The following is a 22,898-nucleotide window of genomic DNA, read 5'->3' on the forward strand; positions in this document are numbered from 1 at the left end:
GGCAATGAGATGCCACTTAGAAACAGAGGGTTTGGGGCGCCTGGGTGGCTCAGTGGATTAAGCCGCTGCCTTCGGCTCAGGTCATGATCTCAGGGTCCTGGGATCGAGCCCCGCATCGGGCTCGAGCCCCGCATCGGGCTCGAGCCCCGCATCGGGCTCGAGCCCCGCATCGGGCTCGAGCCCCGCATCGGGCTCGAGCCCCGCATCGGGCTCGAGCCCCGCATCGGGCTCGAGCCCCGCATCGGGCTCTCTGCTCAGCGGGGAGCCTGCTTCCTCCTCTCTCTCTGCCTGCCTCTCTGCCTGCTTGTGATCTCTGTCTGTCAAATAAATAAATAAAAAATCTTAAAAAAAAAAAAAAGAAACAGAGGGTTTTCCTGTTAGTGATTTAAACCAGTAAATTGTTTGTTGCTTTTCTCAAAGGCCAGCCCTCTGATTCATTTTCTTTTCCATGATAGTTTATTGCTGTCAAATCTTTCTCCAGCTCAGGGTTATGACGAGATTGTGAATCACATACTGAGTAAGCTAGAGCCTCACAGCAGGAGATCCCTCGGAAATTTCGCCTTCTGGGGTTTGGGTGTACATCATAATTGCAGAGCACATGAAACAGGTCCTGAACAAATTTGCTGAGCAAATAAAACCAATGATAGTGTGAGCAATTTTTTTTAAAAATTAGAGTGTTTGTTTTAAGGAATGTATACAGGCTAAAAGTGGGCTTGTCCTGCTGCTAAAGGTCACAAGCAAACTCAGGCCGTCCAGTTTTGAAGGTGACACTCATAATAATAAATTACAGAAAGAAAGTCTCAGTTTTGGGGGGAAGTTATATTTCCATTATAACTATATCTAGGTAAGAGAGATACCTGTTATGTAATATATGTATGTAATGTATATATGTCAAATCTGTATATCATTTTAATAAAAGTCTCAAAGGTCACCTCAGTATGGCTTCCTCGATTACTTTATGTAAAATTTCCACCCCACTTTCATAACCCACCCCCACACTTCTGATCCCGTCTTGCTTGCTCTATTTTTCTTTACCATTTATCACCCTCTAATACACAACAGGAGTGACTTTAGTATGTTTCTCATTGTCTTCTAAGGGAAGGTGAGCTGCATGAAGACAGTGAATCTCTAAGAAAATACTGCCGACATTTTCAAATAGTGTTTAACTTAACGAAGGTCTAGAGTTAATGTACTGATTTATTTAACGTGTTGTGCGCGGTGCGTGGCTTGCCCGGTTGTCTCCCTGGAAACCGCAGCAGGACGGGGCCTCCGCTGGCGCCTGGGAGGGCGCCCGGAGCGGCAGGTGTTCTCGGGCTGCTCTGCGCCTGCGCGGGTGCGCCGCCCCGTAGTGAGAGGCCCGGATGGAGACGCGGCGGCGCGCCGTTGCTATGGCAGCCGGGTCCTCGCCGCCGCGCGAGCAGGTGCTGGGGTCTCCCTCGCTCCCCGTCCGAGCCCAGAAAGAGGAGGAGAGCAGAAGTGCGCCGGCCGCCCCTGGGACCCCAGCCGCCGCGGCCTACTCAGGCAGGAGGGGGCGGAGTGGGGGGAGGGAGACGGTGCGGGGCTCGGTGCGGGGCAGGGTCCGGGGACACGCCGGGACGGCCGCGAGGAGAGGAGGTTAGGCGCGGCGACCCTCCCGCCGGCTCGTGTGAGAACCCCCGCGCGCGCTCAGGCCCTCATTCTGTCACTGGTCCCCTCCACGTTCGCGTCACCCCGAAATGGCGGCGTCCGCGGGGGTCCAGCCGCTCGTCCGCCGACGGCGCGGGGAGCCCGGCTGCGGGCCCGAGTCCGGAGCGCCGTGCGACCAGGCCCTCCCGCCGCGGGCAGGGGCGCGTGTGTCGCGGGCTTCCGGACGCGGCTGCGGGGCTGGCGGGGCGGCCCGACGCGGGTCAGCCGCGCTCCAGCGCTTCTTCCGAAGGACGCGGGCTCTCTTCGACTGTGAGCCGGCGGCGTTCGGGCGGCGTTCGGGCGGCGCGGGGCCCCGGCGCAGGCTCGCGCGAAGGTCCGGTCCCCGCGGGGCGAAGGAGCCGCTGTCCGCGTCTCAGCGCGGTGCGGCGGCCCGTCCGTCCCGAGCCCCTCGCACCGTCCCCTGCGGAGAAAACCGAATTTAACGGCGAAGCCCGGGGACTGAGTCGGTGACCGAGACGCTGCGGTTCGCGCGGGACGACGGCGGCCGGCGCCGGGGTGGCGGGCGGGAGCGGAGGCTCGGGGACCCCGCGACGCGCTGGAGGCGGCGTCAGGGCCTCGGTGCCGGGAGTGGCGGCTCGCGGCCTCGGTGTCCCTGGCAGCCCGCCGGGCGGCGCCGACGGTGCGGGGACGGCGCGTGGCTGCGCCCGGGGCCGCCTCTGCAGTGCGGGCGCCGTCGTGCGACTTCGCGAGTCTGACTCGGGAGCGCCGCGTCTTCGTCGATGGCGCCACGTCTCGCAGCGTGACGTCCGAGTCGGCGCGGGGCGGGGGATCGCGGGCCTCGGGCGGCCGCTCGGCTCGCTGCAGCAGACGGGCACCGGCGGGCTGTGCTCTCAGCGCCTGGCGCGAGCCCGCCGGCCCGAGGAGAACCCGGCCTGTGCTCGGGCGCCCGGGACGCTGGAAAACGGCGTCGCCGACGTTCGCGGGTCACGAGTTTCTGCTCGCGCCGCTCGGTCGGTGGTGCCCCGCCTTGCCCCGGGGGCTGGTCGGACGCCGAGCGGCAGGGCTCAGCCTTCCCGCAGCGAGGCGGTGTAGACGGACTCGGAGCCGTTTCTCCGGGTTTCCCGAGTGCGGTTGCTCTCAGCCCTCGCGTCGCGGATTTCTGAAACCGGCCTGGAGTTGTTTAGGAAAGTCCGTTCTGTATGCTGAGTACGAAAGGCGTGAATACCTAGAAGGAATTATAGTCCGACTAATTCATTGGAAATAGTTATTTGTTCCCTTGAATAATTAGATTGAATGACTAACTTCCGTGTACATAAAACTAACTTTGTCCTGAGAGGGGGCAGGGTACCAGTACCGAGCACTATTCTGAGAAAAGATGACATTTTAGTGAACGAGACAAGAACTTTTTAAGCCTTGGATTTAATGATTCAGGCACACACCATTTGTTTCAGATTAAGCTTATCATGATACTATGCATTTCCTTTTAAATTCCCTTGCTTTTCATGAGTTGGCAATTATTTGCCAATTGGCAGCTTATAAAAAGCTTAAAATCAATCTTAAGGGTCATCTAGCTCAGCGGTTTCGCTTTAAGGCTCTTTGGGTTGACAAGGAATGCAACACTTCTAATAGGCAACTCACTTCATTTTAGGACAAAAGGTAAATTCTGTTTTATTTTTGTGTTTTTCATCTTATTTATTTTTAAAGATTTTATTTATTTGACAGATAACAAGTAGGCAGAAAGGCAGGCAGAGAGAGGGAGAAACAGGCTCCCCGCTGAGCAAGGAGCCTGATGCGGAGCTCGATAGCAGGACCCTGAGATCATGACCTGAGCCGAAGGCAGAGGCTTTAACCCACTGAGCCACCCAGGCGCCCCTTATTATTATTTTTTTAAAAGATTTTATTTGTTTGAGAGATAGAGAGCACGAATGGGGTCGGGGCAGAGGGAGAGGCAGACACTGCTGAACAGGGACCCTGACGTGGGTCTTGATCCCTGGACTCCAGGATCATGACCTGAGCAGAAGGCAGATGCCCAACCAATCGAGCCACCCAGGTGCCCCATTTTATGATTTTTTAAAAAGATTTTATTTTTTATTTGAGACAGAGAGAAGCATGAGCATGGGGAGGAGGAGAGGGAGAAGTGCACTGACTCCCGGCTGAGGAGGAAGCCTGTGGCAGGGCTAGATCCCAGGACCTTGAGATCATGACCTAATCTCATGTACAGGGGCTGTAAATTTTGCTTTAAATTGCCAAAATTTTTCCCTGACTTTCCAGCCCTTAACACTAGTTTTACTATTTGAAGGTATGGAAGTCCAGTCCTCCTTTCCTAGCAGCCATCTCATCAATGTAAAGCAGAGGCACCTGGGTGGCTCAGTCCGTAAAGCGTCTGCCTTTGGCTTGGGTCCTGAGCTCAGGGTCCTGGGATTGAGCCCTGCATTGCGCTCCCTGCTTGGCGGGGAGTCTGCTTCACCCACTCTTCTGTGCTCGCTTGCTCTCTCTCTCTCTTTCAAATAAATAAATAAAATCTTTAAACAAATAATGTAAAACAGTTGTAATGACTCTTGTGTTTTCTCTTCTTTAGGATAATATTCCCAGGGTTTTCAGGTATTCCTGAGAGGCTGGTTCTAACGCATTTTACTCTTCTAGGCTCCCTTCTTCCCTTCTTTCTCTTCTATCACCCTCCCCTGGTTTGCTGGCCTCTGAGTGTGTTCCAGCTGTCTTTTGTCCTTTCCTGCAGCACGGGAAACTGGATACGTGCTTCCCGCTTTCTGTACGTCTCACCCATAGTCTTAGCTTGGAGTTTATTCACATTTGGGGTGTCCTCATCATTCTTGTAACTCATTCGAACCTCCTGTTCTCTAAAACCTATTACAGTGTTTTTCATACACAGTATTGCAAAGCCTCATCTCTTTACTTAGCTAGTGCTCGTGTAGCTCCTGGAACATGTTCTCCCATGTGCTCTATTATCTGATGATGAACAACGGAAGGAAAAGAATGTGTATCTCCCTTCAGTAAAATTGGCACCAGGTTAGGTAGTCCTGTCAAGGGTTTGCGAGTAGTACAGTGAAGCTAATGGCCAAAACAAAGCTTGTGGATAATTTATTAATTCAGAAAAAATAGCTCTCTTTTTATATCCTAAAAAAATGTGTTCTGGACTTCTGTACTTTTCTGCCTCCAAAAGGGTTTTAGGCAATTTATTCTTGGTGTAGGATCAAGAGAAGGTTCCTGGGCATAGAAACAGGTGCACAAACAGGGTCCCAGGTGTTTGAGACCCTGAAGATGAGATTCCTATAGTTCTTTGGAGACTGAACCTGAAATTCTACGTACACTTAGAGAGCATTGCTCATTTTTGTGTTTTTTTTTTTTTTAATAGTTGCAGATTACTGCTCTATATTTCTACCTCTGGTTGCTTTATGACCATTTTCCCTCAACCTTATCTGTCAGAACAGATAATCTGACATCATATTGACCCCTTATCACTGCTTTCAGCTTCTTCTTCAGGAGCACATCACGTTCAGGCCTCTCTGAACAATTCCATGCACTTCCATGTTTGTTTGCTGTTTCTCATGGTGTTCTCTTTGTCTGCAATAACTAATAAACTCTTGTACTCAGTATTCAAAGCCCATCTCAGCTTTCCTTGGTATTTCCAACTTTACACTGAGTTAATTTTTTGTATTCTTCTTCCCATTGTTCTATATATATATATATATATATATATATATCTTTATCCCATTTACATATTTTTAATTTGTTTTTATCTATATCTTAAATTTGTGGGTTTTATTTATTCTGTACCACATGGGAAACACCTCAAGAGCATAGGCCTATTTTATAATCTTTATGAGAATGAGAATGTATATAGGAATATTGTAGGTGCTTAACAAATGTCTATCAAAATTATATGTATAGACACACACACACACACATATATTGTATGTTCACCCACATATACAAACACCTTATAGTAAAGATTTATTTGCTTCTTTTGTTTGAAGAATTATACACATAACAATTCTCAGGGCTAGGAACTGACCTCAATTTATAGATAACTTTAAAATGGTTCTCTTAAAAGTGGCTGAGTTTATACACCATCTTCACAAACACTAACTTTCACCTGACACCCCTATTTGCCACTGTTTCCAGATAGCATTAGACATCACATTTTGGGTTTTTTGGTGAAAAACATATCTCAGAGTTGAAAACAGTTTGGCTTTTGTGGAAGTTAACATTTACAAGTTGAGAATCAACTTCACTTAGCTGAAAAGCTCTCAGATCACACATTATAATTACGCCATATAAACTACTAGAAGGATTAAAAACCCAAGGATGGGAACTGATATTCAGGTTTCCTCCCCTAGTTGAAATTTTACTTCTCTTTTACAAAAGACCCACATTAGTACCTGTTTTTGCTCATTGAAAGAAATCTGAAAAGGATTTTTGCTTTTATGAAGCAGTAATTGCTTCTTTTCTTTATGCCATCTTAGCTTTTAAAAGATTTCATAGGAATGCTCTTCTTTCAGAGAGCAGAGGAAACCTGTATTTGTTTTTAATTGAGCATAAAAAAATGTAAATGAGTGTGACTTAAAAGCTGAGTCATCTGCTCTGACCTGGGCAAGGCATGTCAGTGATTGGCAGGAGATGTGGAAAATCCTGTTCTAAGCCTCAGATAATCTTCTTATCCACCTTTTTTAGTCTCCTTGTAAATGAGAGCCCCCTTGTAAATGGGAGGCAGGAGCGGGGGAGATACTGTTTAGGAGCACTACATCTAGAAAATGTCTCTCTTTTAGGGTATACAGTTATATGTGTATTCTGAACACTGCATGCTTTGTGTTTCTGTGTGTTGATTTACTTGTCCTATTAATCTCCATACTCCTTGCTCCCTGTGAAGTTGACATAACATATGCCTTATCTTTTTAAATTTTCTAGCATTATTCTTTAACAAACGGGAAATGGATGGAAATAAAGATATGGACTCAAAAGAAAGTGGAGAATATGAAGACGACTTTGAAAAGGACCTGGAATGGTTAATTAATGAAAAAGAAAAAAGTGGTGTCAGCATAATAGAGGTATATATAAATTGCCAACAGCATTCATAATAATTTCATTAACTAAGTGCTTTGTAATTCTTGAAGAGTTTTGCATATATTATGTCATCTAAACCTTAACAAAATTCCTTTGATAAAAATAGAACAAGTATCAATACTTCCTTCTTAGAGATGAGAATATTGAGGCATAAAGAACTTATATATTGTATTTTAAGGTGAGGGCTAATTAGTGAGATATGAGAGAACAGGGATTAAGTTAGCACTTGCTAAAGTTTAAATTATAATTAAAATTATAATTTATATAATATAAAAATGTGATTTATTTCCCCAAAATAAAAACAAGTACAATTAATTTCTATTTTATATAACTTGGGTAAATACTTTTAATATAAATGAAAAGGGTGGTTATACTTTTAATATAAACAAAAGTAAAGCAAAGTCTCAAAAGACATGGTCTTTTAGCTAATATTTGAAACCTTAAGACTGAATTAGCTCTTCAGGGGAATGAATATAGAAAGGAATGTAGAATCAAAACAGCCACAGGAATACCTGTAGGAAGAAGTGCATTGCTGGATTTCCTTAGCAGAGATCTAGCAGTGCTGTGCAGATTAGGAAAAAGTGGATCCATTAAATAAGATCCCATACTATTTATCAGACCTGTAGAACAGAAATCCAGGAAAATGAACCAATTCCTGGATCACAGACAGTTCTTTTTCTCCTTTATATTTATTTATATCTACGTATATGGTGTGTATGTGTATCTATACATAATTTATGTGTGTGTATATGTGTGTATTCATATGTGTATATATGCTTGTCTATATATGTATGAAATTAGAGTCAATAAATAGGAAATTAATGAAGAAAAGACTTAAGACCCCTGTAAGAATAGGTGACTTTAGAAGGACAGAGAACTCAGTAATTACACCAGAAGTCAGATTGAAGAAGGTTAAAGAAAAGAATATAGAGAAAGAAAGCAGCAAGTCTTACATCACAAATTTCTCTTCGTTCCATTTTGCTTTCTTATGCAATGGGGAGGACAAATGGAATTATATTTGAAAAAAGCAACAAAGTAAAAAGTTAAGATTTTTCTTTTTTAAAGGTTTTTAATTTTTATTTGACAGACATCACAAGCAGGCAGAGAGGCAGGCAGAGAGAGAGGAAGGGAAGCAGGCTCCCTGCCAAGCAGAGAGCCCGATGCGGGCTCAATCCCAGGACCTCGGGACCATGACCTGAGCCAAAGGCAGAGGCTTTAATCCACTGAGCCACCCAGGCGCCCCAAAAGTTAAGATTTTTCTAAGATGGCCTTTAAATGGGAGCTTTATGCATCTTTAACAGGAAAATAATCAGAATGAGTACAGGCAGAGATGCCCAGAGTGGTAAGGTTGAACCAAAGTCTCATTACTGGAGGGGTGTGAGATCCAGAGCACACAGTGGTAGAATTAGAGAAGTGATGATCATGATTCACTGTCTCATTTCTTAATTCATTTAAAAATATTGTAGTCACCTGCCAGTATCAGAGGCTGTTCTGGGTGCTGGGGATAAAACAGTGGGCAAAACAGAGTGCTCTCATCAATCTTACTCATTCCAGGGGATGATTATAAGCATGTCTTCCTTTGAGGCTGGCAGGGAAAACGGATAATAGAGGTAGAGATGGGGATGAGGGCTGGGGGGAAATTTCACTGTAAAAAGTGGTAGTTTTATTGCAGAGGGTTTCTTTTTTTTAATTTTTTTTTACTTCTTTCACAGTGGGTTTTAAAAAGAAGTGAAAGTCAAAGAATAATCAGGAAACAGATGCTGTCGAAATGAATCACAGAGTCAAATATGGTTAAAAAAAAAACAATTTCAATGTAGAGATCTTGGTTTAATCTTACTTACTTGTTAGACATTTTAATGGGCCAGGTTGATGTGCTTATCAGAAATCTAGCAATGCTGTGCAGGTTAGGAAGAGGCGGCTATCAGAGAAGATGATCTTGGAGCAAGTAAAAGAGGAAGAGAATTTTAAGGAGTTGAAGAGAGCAGCAAGTAGCACTTCCCATAGGCTTGTTCTAGGAGGGAGAGTTGTCTGAGAGAAAGAGAAAGTATTGCCGGTAAAGCATTTGTTTGGTCGGTGAGTCTGTTTGGGTGTAGGAGAGATGTTAGGTGGGAAGCCTTTCATTCGACACAGCAGATGTAGCTCAGGGGTTTGTGACACGCCAAGACAAGTCTGTGTGGAATTGTTCATTGGTCTATGTGAAATACTGTTCTTGTGGAATTATACTTAAAAAAAAAATACTGTTTATTTATTTGAGAGGGAGAGGAAGGGAGAAAGGAATTACACTTTTTTTTCTTTAAAGACTTTATTTATTTATCTGATAGAGACACAGTGAGAGAGGGAACACCAGCAGGGAGAGTGAGAGAGGAAGAAGCAGGCCTCCCTCCAAGCAGGGAGCCCGATGCAGGGCTTGATCCCAGGACCCTGGGATCATGACCCAAGCTGAAGGCAGACGCCCAATGACTGAGCCACCCAGATGCTCTGGAATTACGCTCTTTTAATGTAAAACCAAGTTATGTGATGGTGTTTAGCATAGATTATTGGGGCCTCTGAGGATAGTTGAGGAAGGAAAATGTCATCCAGAGATAAAAATTAACCTGGAATTTGGGTATAGATCCTGCAGAAAATAGCAGCAATAATAATCTGAAAAGATTGTAAGAACCTCAAAATGATTAGAACTTGACCAAAGACTGATATTGTAATGATTCTAGAAAGAAAGATACATTTTTTGAAGAATACAAATTCATAAGGAGAAAGCATTAAAAAAATTTTTCTTCTGAAAATTTAAAGGGAGGAAAATTTTATAGAGGAAGAATGTTGAAATAATAATGACTTATTTGTAATTACCTTTCATTCATTAGCATGAACATTTAAAAATATTAATATAGCATTTAGCAACATCAAATTCAGATTTAGGGTTAAATTTCTCCCAAAGTGTTATTGTCACGTGTATTTCCCTTGGGGTGCTCATAAATACGAATTAGACTGTGACGAGCAGAGTGTAAAATAAGAAGCATGTGCATTTTCCTGTTCATAAAATATATTGCATGAATATGAAATTGATTTTGGATTAGCTACATATACATGAACAAAGAGTCTCAATTTTTACTCAGGAGAATTTCATATTTTTTTTAGATGGCTTGTGGGAATGAAGAGAATATTAACCAAGAGTTAAAAGACAACGAAGCAGAAATAGAACACACCAAACAACATTCTGATCCTGACAAATCTTCGAAGGATGAGCTTTCACCAAGAAGAAATGACTTCATTTCTGTACCAAGTATTCAACCTTTGGATCCCATATCAGATTCAGATAGTGAAAACTCTTTCCAAGAATCCAGAGTGGAAGGCCAGAGAGACCTGGAAGAGGAAGAGGATGAGGAAGTAAGGAAATACATTATGGAGAAAATTATACAAGCCAACAAGATCCTACAGAATCAAGAACCTGTGAATGATAAAAGGGAGCGAAAACTCAAGTTCAAAGACAAATTAGTTGATCTGGAAGTTCCTCCACTGGAAGACACTGACACTCACAAAAATTATTTTGAAAATGAAAGTAGTGTGTCAGGAAAACTGTCACAGTTATGTATTTCCAATGAATTTGGACAAGAAAATGTGCTGCTGTCACTAACTGATGGAAACTGTGAAGAAAACAAGGATAGGAAAATACTAGTAGAGAGAGATGGAAAGTTTGAACTTCTGAATTTACAAGACATTGAGAGTCAGGGGTTTTTGCCCCCCATTCATGCTCATAGTACAGAAAATGAACCTCATCAGTTGTCCCCCAGATCTTCCAACTCAAATGTCAATGGGGCGAAGAAGGAAGAGTCTATAGCAAGGATTCATGCTGTTGCTCACTCATCCGCAGAAGAGCCACTGGCTTACATTCCTCAGCCACCACCCAACCCCAAGACACGTCCGAGCTCTGCCGTCAACTCCGATCGAAGTAAGGGTAATGGGAAATCTAATCACAGGACCCAGTCTGCAAATGTATCTCCAGTGACCTCAACATATTGTCTTTCCCCTCGACAGAAAGAACTGCAAAAACGGCTAGAACTGAAGAGAGAAAAGCTAAAGAGAGAGGTGAGGACATAGGGTGGTCCTATTAAAAGTAGAATGTATTTTCATGTTTTAGAAATGCTGTAGGAATTAGAATGGTTCCTCTAACTATTGGATATATTTGCTTGCTTGTTTTGTTTTTCTGTTGTTAGATTAAGTGGTTAAATATTAAGAATGTGTCTTTATGGGATAAATGCCATGATTATCTTGGTCCTTTCTTATAAGGATCACGAAACATTGTAATGAATAACTTGTGTTAGAGGTAGGGATCTCAGGGAAGACGTCATCTGATCCTTTCATTTTAAAGATGAGGCTCAGAAAAGTGACTGTTCAAAGTAATCTTGGTGTGATAAGGTGGAAATCAGATGTCAGATGGAGAAATGAAGGCATAAATTTGTTGGGATTTGGGAGGCAACAAATTTGGATTTGGATTATAATTCTTTGATTTATGTGTGTATGTGTTTTCGTATATCTTCCATGCCTATAATTCCTTGATTTCAGGGGTTTAGTTTTAGATTAAGAATAGAGCCTAATAACCTTAAAAAAGTATTTCCAAAATGCCATATAGAATCCCAGATGATAATGATGATGGTTTTGTTCTGTTGATCAAGAAGAGGCTGTGAAGTAACCACAGCATTCTCTGGGCTCTTAGGGATTGCAATCCAGGAGACACAGCGTCCGCCTCAATCAGAAGTGTGCTCTGAACAGTGATGAGGGAGTGCAGGCCTATAAAGGCAAAACCCACAAGGTTATACAACTTGTTTTTAAAGACTTAGGACTGGTGGTGGCAGAGTTTAAGCTGACTAGCGAATACACAATGGCTGTGTAGCTAACAGGTATTATATTATTTCAGTCCGAAGCACCAGGTGGTGATGGTGTTGGGGAGCAGTTACAAGGGACAAGTTGCAGCTGACAAAAGTCAAAAGTTCATGGTGGGCTGAGAACTGAAACATGAGAGCTGAAATAGGAGACATGCATAGGCCTCACTTCCTCAGTGTTCGTTCTTTCTTTCTTTCTTTTTAAGATTTTATTTGTTTATTTGACAGAGAGAAATCACAATTAGGCAGAGAGGCAGGCAGAGGGAGAGGGGGGAGCAGGCTCCCCACGGGGCAGAAAGCCTGATTCGGGGCTCGATCCCAGGACCCTGAGATCATGACCTGAGCCAAAGGCAAACGCTTAACCGACTGAGCCACCCAGGCGCCCCTCTCAGTGTTCTTTCAACTCTGTTGGGAGTGGCTCTCTTAGCAATGCTTATTTATTTTGAATCTTCTTTCACATTTCCCCCTTCTCATCAAGATCTCTCTGGTAAGAAAACATCAGTGACAAATTTTTATGATCATGCGGTCCCCTTTCATTGTCCAAGTGGTTGGCAACCTGCCCTTTGGCCCCATCATGTCTCCTGGAGGCCAGAGTCTCACAGTGGCTGATACGTAATATGTTCGGTAAGCGTGCTAGCTGAAAGTCTTACAGCTGCATTTGAGTAATGGGGAGATTTGAGTAAATGAGGTTTAGAACTCAGGTTCTCTTTTCTTTTCACTTAAAAGGTAGACCTGATGAATGGTTTTGAGTCTTTGAACGAACACCCTCTGAGTTCTGACAGGCTTTGGCACACTGGCCATGAAAAGCATTGACAGTGTGATAATAATGAATATAGAACAAATTAAAGCAATGAGAAGTAAGATAATTTGTAGCCCAGATCTTAAAATGGTCCCCATTCTATCAGGAGCCAACTAAAGATATCTGAGAGTCTGAAATCTAACCAGAGGTTTTAGAGGATGGGATTAGAGATTCAGCAAGCTTAAAAATTTTAGCAGTTTCCAGTTCTACCTGATGGGAAGTTCTTACCCATGTAGAGCAAGAAGTCTCAAGCAAATAAGCTAATGCTGTGCTCTTACTGGGGACATCATGAGGTCGAAAGTATCCAAGGACTTCCCTTGTCTCTAACGGCTCAGGGAGTGGACCTGGCAGTCCTGCTGATGGTCCAAGAAAGGTTTCTGATCGTGTCCTCACTCCAGCCGGCAACTGAAGATCCTCCCAAACTGGGCCCCTCCCTAAGGTCATCGCTCATGGGAGACCACAGCCTTGAGATAGTCCACAGCTATCATCTTTATATTTAGAAGGGTTTAGGATAGGTCTGGTTGGCCATTTTCTTTCAGTTCTTTTAGTGGAAAGACTTCTTTTATTAGTTCTATGCTTAGTTCCTGTGTGGTCTCCTTTAGTAATCGAATTAAGGACAGAAAAGGGGAAGGTAGGTATCCCGGAGGCAGGCACTGTCCTGCCATTCTTCGGATGCCAAGACGCTCCCCGTAAGTGCAGACAAAAAATGTGTCCTGTAGGAGCGCAAAGTGTCTCTGCTTAAGTCTGGTTATTTACGGACTCATTTTTTTGGTAAGGAGGGCATCGTAGGAGAAAGCAGGGGTCTGTTTTATTTGTGCAGACAGACGGTGTGTTTCAGGTATTGAAAGAACCTTTTGCAAGCGTGGTGTTGCGGCTAGAAAGGCCTATTGGAGAACGCTGCTTATTTGTGCTTTGGCATGTCTGCAAGAGTCAAATATAGGAGGCTTATAGCTCTTGATAAATTGTTGGACAATTAGAAATATTTTTCCCTGGCATTTTGGGTGGTTCAAGTGAAGCAAAGGGGATTTCCTTTTCAGGGAGGCAAAACTATTTTAACTTGATAAGTGAGATCAGAGGGGGCAATCTGGTGTATAGTGAAATTAGGGAGGAGCGTGAAATTATAAATGAGATGACCAAGAGTCTCCTGGTCTTCCATAGTGGGCTGAGAAAGACATTCAGCCAGAAAGGTTACCAGATGAAACTTGCTATGGCTTGGGTTATTTGAATTTCAGCATTTGTCTACCATTTAGTTCCTCTAATTTGGGTAATAATAAGCAGAATCAGAAAGTATTTAATGGTTTGAAAACAATCGAACAGACTCAAGTAGTCAAAACCACCGGGTACAAATAGGATTAACAAGAGTGCTAAAATGCCTACTACAAGAAGAATTCTAAGTATTTTGTGAACATTAAGCATTATTAGGCGTCTTTGGTGAGTTTATACAAGCTCGGTCATGACTCAGGAAAGCTGTCTCTCTACTTCAGGTGCCGAGTGCTTCTTGTCCAGATTGTTGATTTTGAGTGGGTCTGGATATTTTTCGTTTGAGATCTTCAGTGGGGATGTCCAGTCAGGTGAATATGCCTTTTTTTGTTTGTTTGTTGGTTGGTTGGTTTTTTTAAAAGATTTTATTTATTTGACAGAGATCACAAGTAGGCAGAGAGGCAGGCAGAGAGAGAGAGAGAGGAAGGGAAGCAGGCTCCCCGCTGAGCGGAGAGCCCGATGCGGGGCTCAATCCCAGGACCCTGAGATCATGACCTGAGCCGAAGGCAGAGGCTTTAACCCACCAAGCCACCCAGGCGCCCCTTTTTGTTTGTTTTTTAATGAGAAATGTTAATCCACAGGTCAGTGCCTTTAAATTTAACAGCACAGGGATTAGTTAAGAATACCTGATATGGCCCTTTCCAGTCAGGCTGGAGGGCATCCTTGTGAAGGTGACATTTCCAGGAAACAAATCTCCAGGTGCGAGATTATGATATTAAAGATCTTTATCTCCTGTGTGCTGGGGAAGGATTGCTCTGTGAGGCTAGTATTATTTCCAAGGACCTTGATAAGGTCTTTGCGATAGATTAGGACATTTCCTTTCAGTAGGGCGGGGTCACACATTCCTTGGTCATCCTCAGAGGTGTTCTGGTAATGATTTCCAAGGGAGACAATTAGTGTTTACCAAATGGAGTGGATCTTAGGTTAAATAATACCAAGGGAAGGGCTATAGACCAAAGCAGATTGACAGATTTGTAAGTTATGGGCATCTGGGTGGCTCAGTTGGTTAAGCAACTGCCTTCAGCTTGGGTCATAATCCCGGAGTCCCAGGACTGAGTCCCGCATCGGGCTCCCAGCTCCATGGGGAGTCTGCTTCTCCCTCTGACCTTCTCCTCTCATGCTTTCTCTCATTCTCTCAAATAAATAAATAAAATCCTAAAAAAAATTTTTTAAAGAAATATTTAGTAAGTTTTGTCAATTGGATCTTTATTCCATTTGTGTTTGTCCTACAGTGCCAGAGTATTGGGGATGGTATATGCAATGAAAGTGTTGTAATACTGACTGGCTGTGGCAAATGGCCCGTGATACTTGTCTTGTGAAATGTCTCCCTCAGTCATTGTGAAGTTCTGAGGGTATTCCCTCAGAGTTAGTTTCTCCAATAATATGTACCATAGAGCTGGGGCCATAGCTCTATGACTACGAAAGACTTCTGCTCGGTGAGAAAACATACAAACCATTACAGAACATAGTTGCATTCTTGAGTTGGTAGCAGATGGACAAAATCCAGCTGCCATAAATCGAAGAGCCTAGATGGTAAGGGAAGATGTCCCTGTCGTCAGAAGGTGAGGGTAACAGAGTAGCAGGGTTTAGAGAATGATAATAAGCAATAGTGACGTTCGGGGAAGACAGCAAGAGGGTTTCATAAAAGGTTGATGTACTGGAAGACGGATGCTGGGTATGATGAGTGTGACGGTGGAGTTTGCAATGGGAGTTGCTTATTTTTGTGACATACATTTTAAAATGGTGATTGATCACATTATTATCAGGAAATACTCAGATTTCTGTGGATTTCACACAATTTTTGGAAAATGCATACCTATACAGATGTTACAGGAAGAAAGTATAGTATTATTTCTTATTTCACAATGCTTTCCATGTGATTTAACATATCAAGTAAGCCTATTAAATAGGTTCTATGGAATTTTCCAGATCAAAAAGACCTCATTTTAGAAGTTGACTTTGGGGAGTTTATTAAAAATGTCAAAAGGTTTGGACACTTAACCCAATAGGATCACAGAAAATTATAAAACCACATTTAATAATCCATTTAACCAAAATAATCTTCAGGACGAATACAGAAGATCACACATGCTACAAAAACCTTAGCTATTCTTCTCAGAGAAGGCTCAGCTTTCCCAAGTAATCAAAGATGTGATAAAGACAAAACAGAATGTTTCCTAGGCAGATTACATTAGAAGTAAAGAAATTTTTGTACAATCTGTTATGAAGAACAGGCCAACAATTTGGGAAAATTTTGTCCTTTTAACAGAGAAAACCAAAATTTTGAACTAGTGTACTTTTCATATTTCTTTCATTTTTAAAAAAGATTTTATTTATTTATTTGGCAGGCAGAGATCACAAGTAGGCAGAGAGGCAAGCAGAGAGAGAGGGGGAAGCAGGCTCCCCACCGAGCAGAGAGCCCGATGTGGGACTCGATCCCAGGACCCTGAGATCACGACCTGAGCCGAAGGCAGAGGCCTCAACGCACTGAGCCACCCAGGTGCCCCTCATATTTCTTTCATTTTGAAATGGAACTTTAAATAAATTGATTTTAGTCTTAGCCAGCTTGATCGCACATAAAATTCCTTTTCCAAGATTTCTTTCCTATAAACCTCTGTGCCTATTTTAGTTTGTCTGCTGCTCTTTCTCTTTCTGAAATAACTAGCTTTAGGACAAAATCACTTTCATTTCCCTCCACAAAATGCATTTCCATTTCCCATACCTTCTTTTACTAAAAACAGACACCCTACTTTCCTTGCCTGCTTTTCAGTCATTTTCTTCCTTGTTGAATTTTAATAATTTTATTTTCATAAATACTAATTAGAATTTTTAACCCTTAGAATTCTTTTTTTTTTAAGATTTTATTTATTTATTTGACAGAGAGAGACACAGTGGGAGAGGGAACACAAGCAGGGGGAGTGGGAGAGGGAGAAGCAGGCTTCCCACTGAGCAGGGAGCTGGCTGCAGAGCTTGATCCCAGGATTTTGGGATCATGACCTGAGCCGAAGGCAGACACTTAATGACTGAGCCGCCCAGGTGCTCCAACCCTCAGAATTCTTAATTCCTAGTAAAACGTAAGAAATAAACAATTGTGGACTGGAAAAATTATAAATATGTTTCATCATTTCATAATTTCTAGAAATATATTCCCCCCCTCATAGTTATTTTAATTTTGGGGGCAAAAATTTGTTTATTAAATAGGCCTCAATATTACATATTTTGGTCTCTCTGTAAAAAATTTAAAAGCCAAAACTAAATAAACTTAGGTTTAGCAATCAATATCTCAATATGTTATATTATTTGGAAATGATCTAAATGGGCAGTGAATATCTGTTCAATCTAGTTTAACGTAATCTCATTTAAATTTATTTAAATTACTTTCTTTTAGCCATTATACTTGGATTAGAACATCAAATAGCTAATCATCATCTTAAATTATTTCTTTTATTGACAGTTTTTTTTTAAATAATGTAGTCTTTTTCTTTTTTAAGATTTTATTTACTTATTTGACAGACAAGTAGGAAGAGAGACAGGCAGAGACAAGAGGAAGCAGGCTCCCCGCTGAGCAGAGAGCCCGATGCGGGGCTCGATCCCAGGACTCTGGGATCATGACCTGACCTGAGCTGAAGGCAGAGGCTTTAACCCACTGAGCCACCCAGGCGCCCCATTGACAGGTTTTGAAAGAGATAGCCTGAAAAGTTACGATTAAGTAAACCTAGGTAGAAAAAAATTGTGTATCTCCATTATGTCTAATGCTGATAACTCTGAAGACATTCTTGTTTTTATTAAACCAGCAAGCTTAAACTAGCATTTATTTATTTTTATTTTTAATTTTTTTACTGAATTTTTTGTTTTCAGAGGGAGAGAGTGCATGCGTGTGCGTGCTGCGTGCCACCCCCCACCCCCACGAGCAGAGGGAGGGGTATAGGGAGAGGGAGTTTGAGAGAGAATCTTGAGCAGGCTCCATACTCTGGGGCTTGAAATCTCATGACCCTGAGATCATGACCTGAACCAAAATCGGGTTGGACCCTCGACTGACTGAGCACCCATGTTCCCCTTTTTATAAAGTTGGGTTGTTGTTTTTTTTTTAAGATTGATTTATTTGAGAGAGAGAGAGAATGGGGGAGGGGCAGAGGGAGAGGTAGAGAGAGAATCCTCAAGCAGACCCCGCACTGAGCGCAGAGCCCACTGTGGGGGTCCATCCCAGACCCGGAGATCATGACCTGAGCTGATACCAAGAGCCCAATGCTTAACTGACTGCACCACCCAGGCGCCCTTACTAAGGCTTTTATTCGAATTCCATTTGGTTAACCTACCATATAATATTAGTTTCAGGTGTCCAATACATTGATTCAACACTTTCATGCACCATCCTGTGCTTCTCACAAGTGCAGTCCGCACCCCCGACTAGCCATCAGTTTGTTCTCTACTGAACTGGCATTTATTTATGGAGACTGTTTCAGATCATGTGAACCTGAAACATGTTTGGGTTAGTGTTTTTTGTATTTCTTGGAATTTTTGGAATACTTCATTTTTGTAAGCACTTATTGTCTTTAAAAAGCCAATTAAATGGAGCTCTTTTATAAAGTAACTTGGCAATGCCATCAGAGGGAGAAAGTATATCACTGTAACGGGCATATGTAGACGCATGTGACATACGGACAAAGAGAGAAACCTCATAGCGTCATCTTAAAATTCATGCCATGATTCAGGTATAAAACTCAAAAGAATCATTGAATCTAAATTGTGTTCCCGCGGATGGACTAGTTTAACTGCTATGATGACCAGAGTTTTTTACTGAGAATTTTTATTTGTGTGCTGTGAAGATTGTTTTAGAGCTGTCCCCAGAATTCTGGCAAGAAGACTGGAATGAGGAAGGGGAGGAGGGTACAGAGGAAATGAAGATGGTGCAGAGGGAAGGGAAGATGGCTCCTAAGGCAGGACCTTGGTGCAGCATAGCCGCTGCACAGCCCAGAGATGAAGGAGGAGGAGGAAGGGAACACAATGGTGCCTGAGACAGAGCATGGGTCTTTGTAAACTTGTTTGTTTGCTTCAGTTAATTGAGGAATGGCATTTTGTAAAGAGGAGATTTTTAGAATCTTGAATATGTTTAAAAACTCCTAGGTACCAACTGAAGTAGACATCCCATTTGATTGCCTTTGTAACCCTTTTCCAGTTGTGCGTGCAAGTAAACTAATTTTAGGATATCTGAAGTGTCCATTTTGGCCAGTGAAGTTCTAAATCATTTTGGGTAATTTGATCCAATGGGGCAAAAGTTCACAGCAAGAAGGGCCATATTCCTTAACATAAGGTTACAGCAGGGGGCTAATTATTAGAAGCTCCTTCATAGGAGGATTTCCCATAATTGAGTATTTACCAAGAACCTGAAACCCAAATATTTCAGTCGGAATGAGTGAAGATAGATCCTCCCGGCAAAAATAAGTGAGGATGGAAGCCAGCAATGGAGGAACCCAAGTAAAGGCCTGAGCCTTGACCACGGTGCGCGTTCAGGACTAAGAGGATTTGTAATTGTGAGTTGAAGCCACCAGGGCTACGTCAGACTGCAGGGGACTCTTTGTACCTTCCTCAAATCTGTGGCAACACCAGAGACAGAGTTCAGGCACTTTGGATCCTACCAACTATGCCAAGTAATGTTGGTCAAGAAGAGGCTGTGAGACAAAGAGAGCATTTATTGCGTGTTGGGGATCGCAACCCGGGAAACACAGAGTCAACCAAAATGAAAAGTGCTTTGACTTGTCAGCAGGGAGTGCAGGCTTATAAAGACCGAATGTCACGAAAACTTGTTCTGAAAGATAGTGTAAAGTGGCAATTTAATACACAGTTGGCTGTTTAGCCACTAGATAGTTATATTATCTCTATTTCAGTCCAAAGTAGAAGGAACGAGTTTGGGATGCAATTGACAAGAATCAAAAGTTCCCTTTGTTCTGAGCATTGAACCAGGAGGCTGCACTGTCCTACTTCAGTGTCCTTTCAATTCTATTTTGAGTGACTTTCTTAGCAATGCATACTTCATTTTGAATCTTTTTTGGTAGCTCTAAATTCTATTTTATTAATGAAAATTCCAGGTACTAAATATGTTAGTAAATTTTCTCTAAATTACTTAAATCAGTGCCCCAATTCTCCGTTTTACTGGATACCTAATGATATTAAGCTGAACCACAAAATGATTGTAAATGCCAAACCTTAGTAGAATCACAGGTAAATAGAATTTTACAATTAGAAGAATCCTTAAAGATCCTTTTACAGATAAGACAACTATGTTTAGAAGTTTAATTAAATTCACCAAAATCACTCAACCTGTTTATAGGAAAGTTGGAGTCAAAATCTGTTTTCTTGGCATCTATTAAGAAATGGTGTAGGAATTATGTAGGGATTGTCAGGGAAATATCTGGCATGTAAATAAGGAATCCATATTACCAGAAAAAGGTGAAAAACAAAGTTAGTAGGAGTATGTAGGCTACAGAACACTCAGGCAGGAATTGGAAAAATGTACCCTGAAAGTTAACTTACTTGGTCACTACTATTTGAACTGTAACAGGCAGGTTCAGTTTACTTGCTTGAGGCATATAACAATACTTCAAGGGGTCTGCTAATGCAGAACTTGTGATAATTCAAACTAATATTTGAGAACGACTGAACTATATAAGGTTGCTGTATACCCACATACATGTATGAGTGTATCTGCATATTTCTATAAATGTTATTTGAGAGGCTGTATGTAATTTTTTGATCCTCTCTGCTGGGTGTACTCTTACTCTTGGTGCTGGGATGCTTTTTCTCCTGTCAGGATCCTCAGAACTGAATTTCCCTTTGCTTATGTACTTGTTCAAGGCATGATTATTATTATTTATATACTCGCTCAAGACTGTGTAAATGCTAAGGCTTTTAAATATTTCTTAGTTGGTTTCAGGGGAAGGCTTTCATTGTTTATGCCCAACAAAATATTTGCTGGGTTGGGCTGCTATTCTCTACGTATTCTAGGTGCATCATTTCATTGTTCCTGTTGGCAACTGCATTGTCTACACTTTGGCTGATAATTCTGTGTGATACATTTAATGTTTCTCAGAAGTATAATCATCATACCATACTGTCTATATTTATACAAAGTATTGTCAATGAGAAAAGAGGTTGAACTGAAATAAAGCAAATGCATTTATTTGAGTTCTCAGAAATGCCATTTGGGGAGCAATGATTTGGTGCATCCTGGGGAGCACACTGACTCAAATTGTATCCACTAGGGAACAAAAAGTTAAGAGTTTTAAAGGCAAAAAGGAATGCTTGTATACATTATTTACAAAGAATTTTGTTTGGTGTTGACAGCAGAAAACTAATCTTGGCTACACATAATTGGTTGCTAAGGCTTAGTGATACTAAGAAACAGTCTGTTACTGTAGCACATTGTAGGTACTGGTAGAATCCTTGTTATGTTGGTAGTTTGGCTTTGCTCAAAAGTCGGCGATTACACCCAGTGAGGGCCCATATCCTAACGGCCACTGGCTCCGTTTTAAAATACCTTGACGTAAGTGAATTGATTTTATTTCACTTTTCACAGTATCCAAGGTCCTTTTTATCAAAAGAAATTTACAAATAAATGTAAAATTTAACTTTGATAAATTCACATTTTATATACTTTTTTAGGGCTTAGGAAATAGTATATAGGTTTTTAAAATAGAAATCCTCATTTTTATTCATATATGTATATACATTTTTTAAAAAAGGAGATGATCACCAGAGTATATAGGTATTTTAAAAGACATTCTATGCTGTTAATTGGGTAGAATTTTTCTATTCTTTCTTACATTTTCAATTAGAAGGAATTAGAAAGACTTGCTATATTGTTAAAAATGTAAGGAAAACTCTGAATTCCATCATTTGAAGATAATTGGATTTATGTATAATTCAGTTATTTAAGTGATAAAATTTTGGTATTGAAAGGTACTTAACAGAGCTCATTAATATCACTCCATTTCGTAGATGAGAATTCTGAGGTGTAGGTGGTTTGCCCAAGTTGACATAGTATGATGGTGGTATGATTGTATCTCAGATCTCCTCACTTGTAACTTAGTACGAGCTCCACTATGGCATGCTGCTTTGCTTCTAGTAACTGTTTTATAGCTCTGTACAACTGATTTAAGTACCTCTGTTCAAGAAACTCCCTTTTATAACATTAGTTGAATAATTCATATAAAAATTCATTTTGTTCTGTAGTTAACTATCTAAATATTTTTCTGATAGCAAAAAAGTTATTTTATAAATATACACTAGTTGAAAAATACCTTAAAACATTATAATTAAAAAATTCAAACACATATAAAGGTATAGTTAATCCCTATGTCCCCATCACCCAGATTTAAAAGTCACTGAAATTTTGGTGTATATGCTCCATCCCCTCTGCTTCTTGGCTGATGTATTTTTAAAGTAAACCCTAGGCAGCACATCTTTGCTCAGTTATACATTTTTATATATATTTCTAAATGATTGTAGCATTTTCTTTCGTAACCACAATGCCATTTATCACAATTAACAAATTTAACAATAACAAAAAAATGTTTCAAACATTTATGGAAGCATATGGTGCTTCTAGAGTGTGGTGGCTTTTTTTTTTCCCCTTTTGCATGACTGCAATTTAAGGGGTTTAATTCCAAAAGTAAATTAGGAAGTGAAGGTGAGATTCAGGGAGTTCCTCAACAGCATGCATGTATTGTACCTCTATGTAGTTGTAGAATTTACCCCTACAGTTTAACTTATCTGGTGCATCTTCATTTTATTCCTAAGCAAATTAGAGTCCCCCTATTTTTTTTTAGAGGAGCCCAATTTTTAGATGGAAAGTTTTAAGAGCAGAGAATGCTAATTTCAGATCTCAAAATATATCTCTTTATTCTGATAACTCATATACAATTTTATTCACCTTTCATGAATGTCTTTTGATATTCTTTCCACCAGGAAGAACAACGAAAAATAGAAGAAGAGAAAGAAAAGAAAAAAGAGAATGACATGGTATTTAAAGCATGGTTGCAAAAGAAAAGAGAGCAGGTCCTAGAAATGAGGAGAATTCAGCGAGCAAAGCAAATCGAAAACATGAATAGTAGAGTAAGTGAAACTTCTCTATGGAAAATAAGTATACAGATATGAAAGCTGCATTTATTTACAGAAGGGAATGTGAATATCAGAATAGGAACCGATAGAAAAAGTAGAAAAAGTGGTCCAAGAACAACTCTTGCAAAAGATGTACCATAGAG

The 22,898-nt window shown here is 41.4% G+C and overlaps 1 protein-coding gene across 3 annotated transcripts in view; it reads left to right on the top strand.

The window, feature by feature from the left end:
- The first annotated feature begins 1,036 nt into the window (after positions 1–1,036).
- The window catches only part of CCDC181 (coiled-coil domain containing 181), a 35,047-nt gene continuing 13,185 nt past the window's right edge, over positions 1,037–22,898 (top strand). The window contains exons 1-4 of one of the 3 annotated variants that reach the window (XM_045983183.1): positions 1,037–1,521; positions 6,550–6,689; positions 9,838–10,785; positions 22,603–22,749. In XM_045983183.1, the coding sequence (XP_045839139.1) occupies positions 1,362–1,521; positions 6,550–6,689; positions 9,838–10,785; positions 22,603–22,749 (1,395 nt within the window). In that variant the 5' untranslated portion in view covers positions 1,037–1,361. The remainder of the gene's footprint in view (positions 1,522–6,549; positions 6,690–9,837; positions 10,786–22,602; positions 22,750–22,898) is intronic. The other 2 variants (XM_045983182.1, XM_045983184.1) reach the window with 2 other exon arrangements.

Source organism: Meles meles, chromosome 17, assembly GCF_922984935.1.
Source record: "Meles meles chromosome 17, mMelMel3.1 paternal haplotype, whole genome shotgun sequence".
In the NCBI taxonomy this organism is placed as follows: Eukaryota; Metazoa; Chordata; class Mammalia; order Carnivora; family Mustelidae; genus Meles; species Meles meles.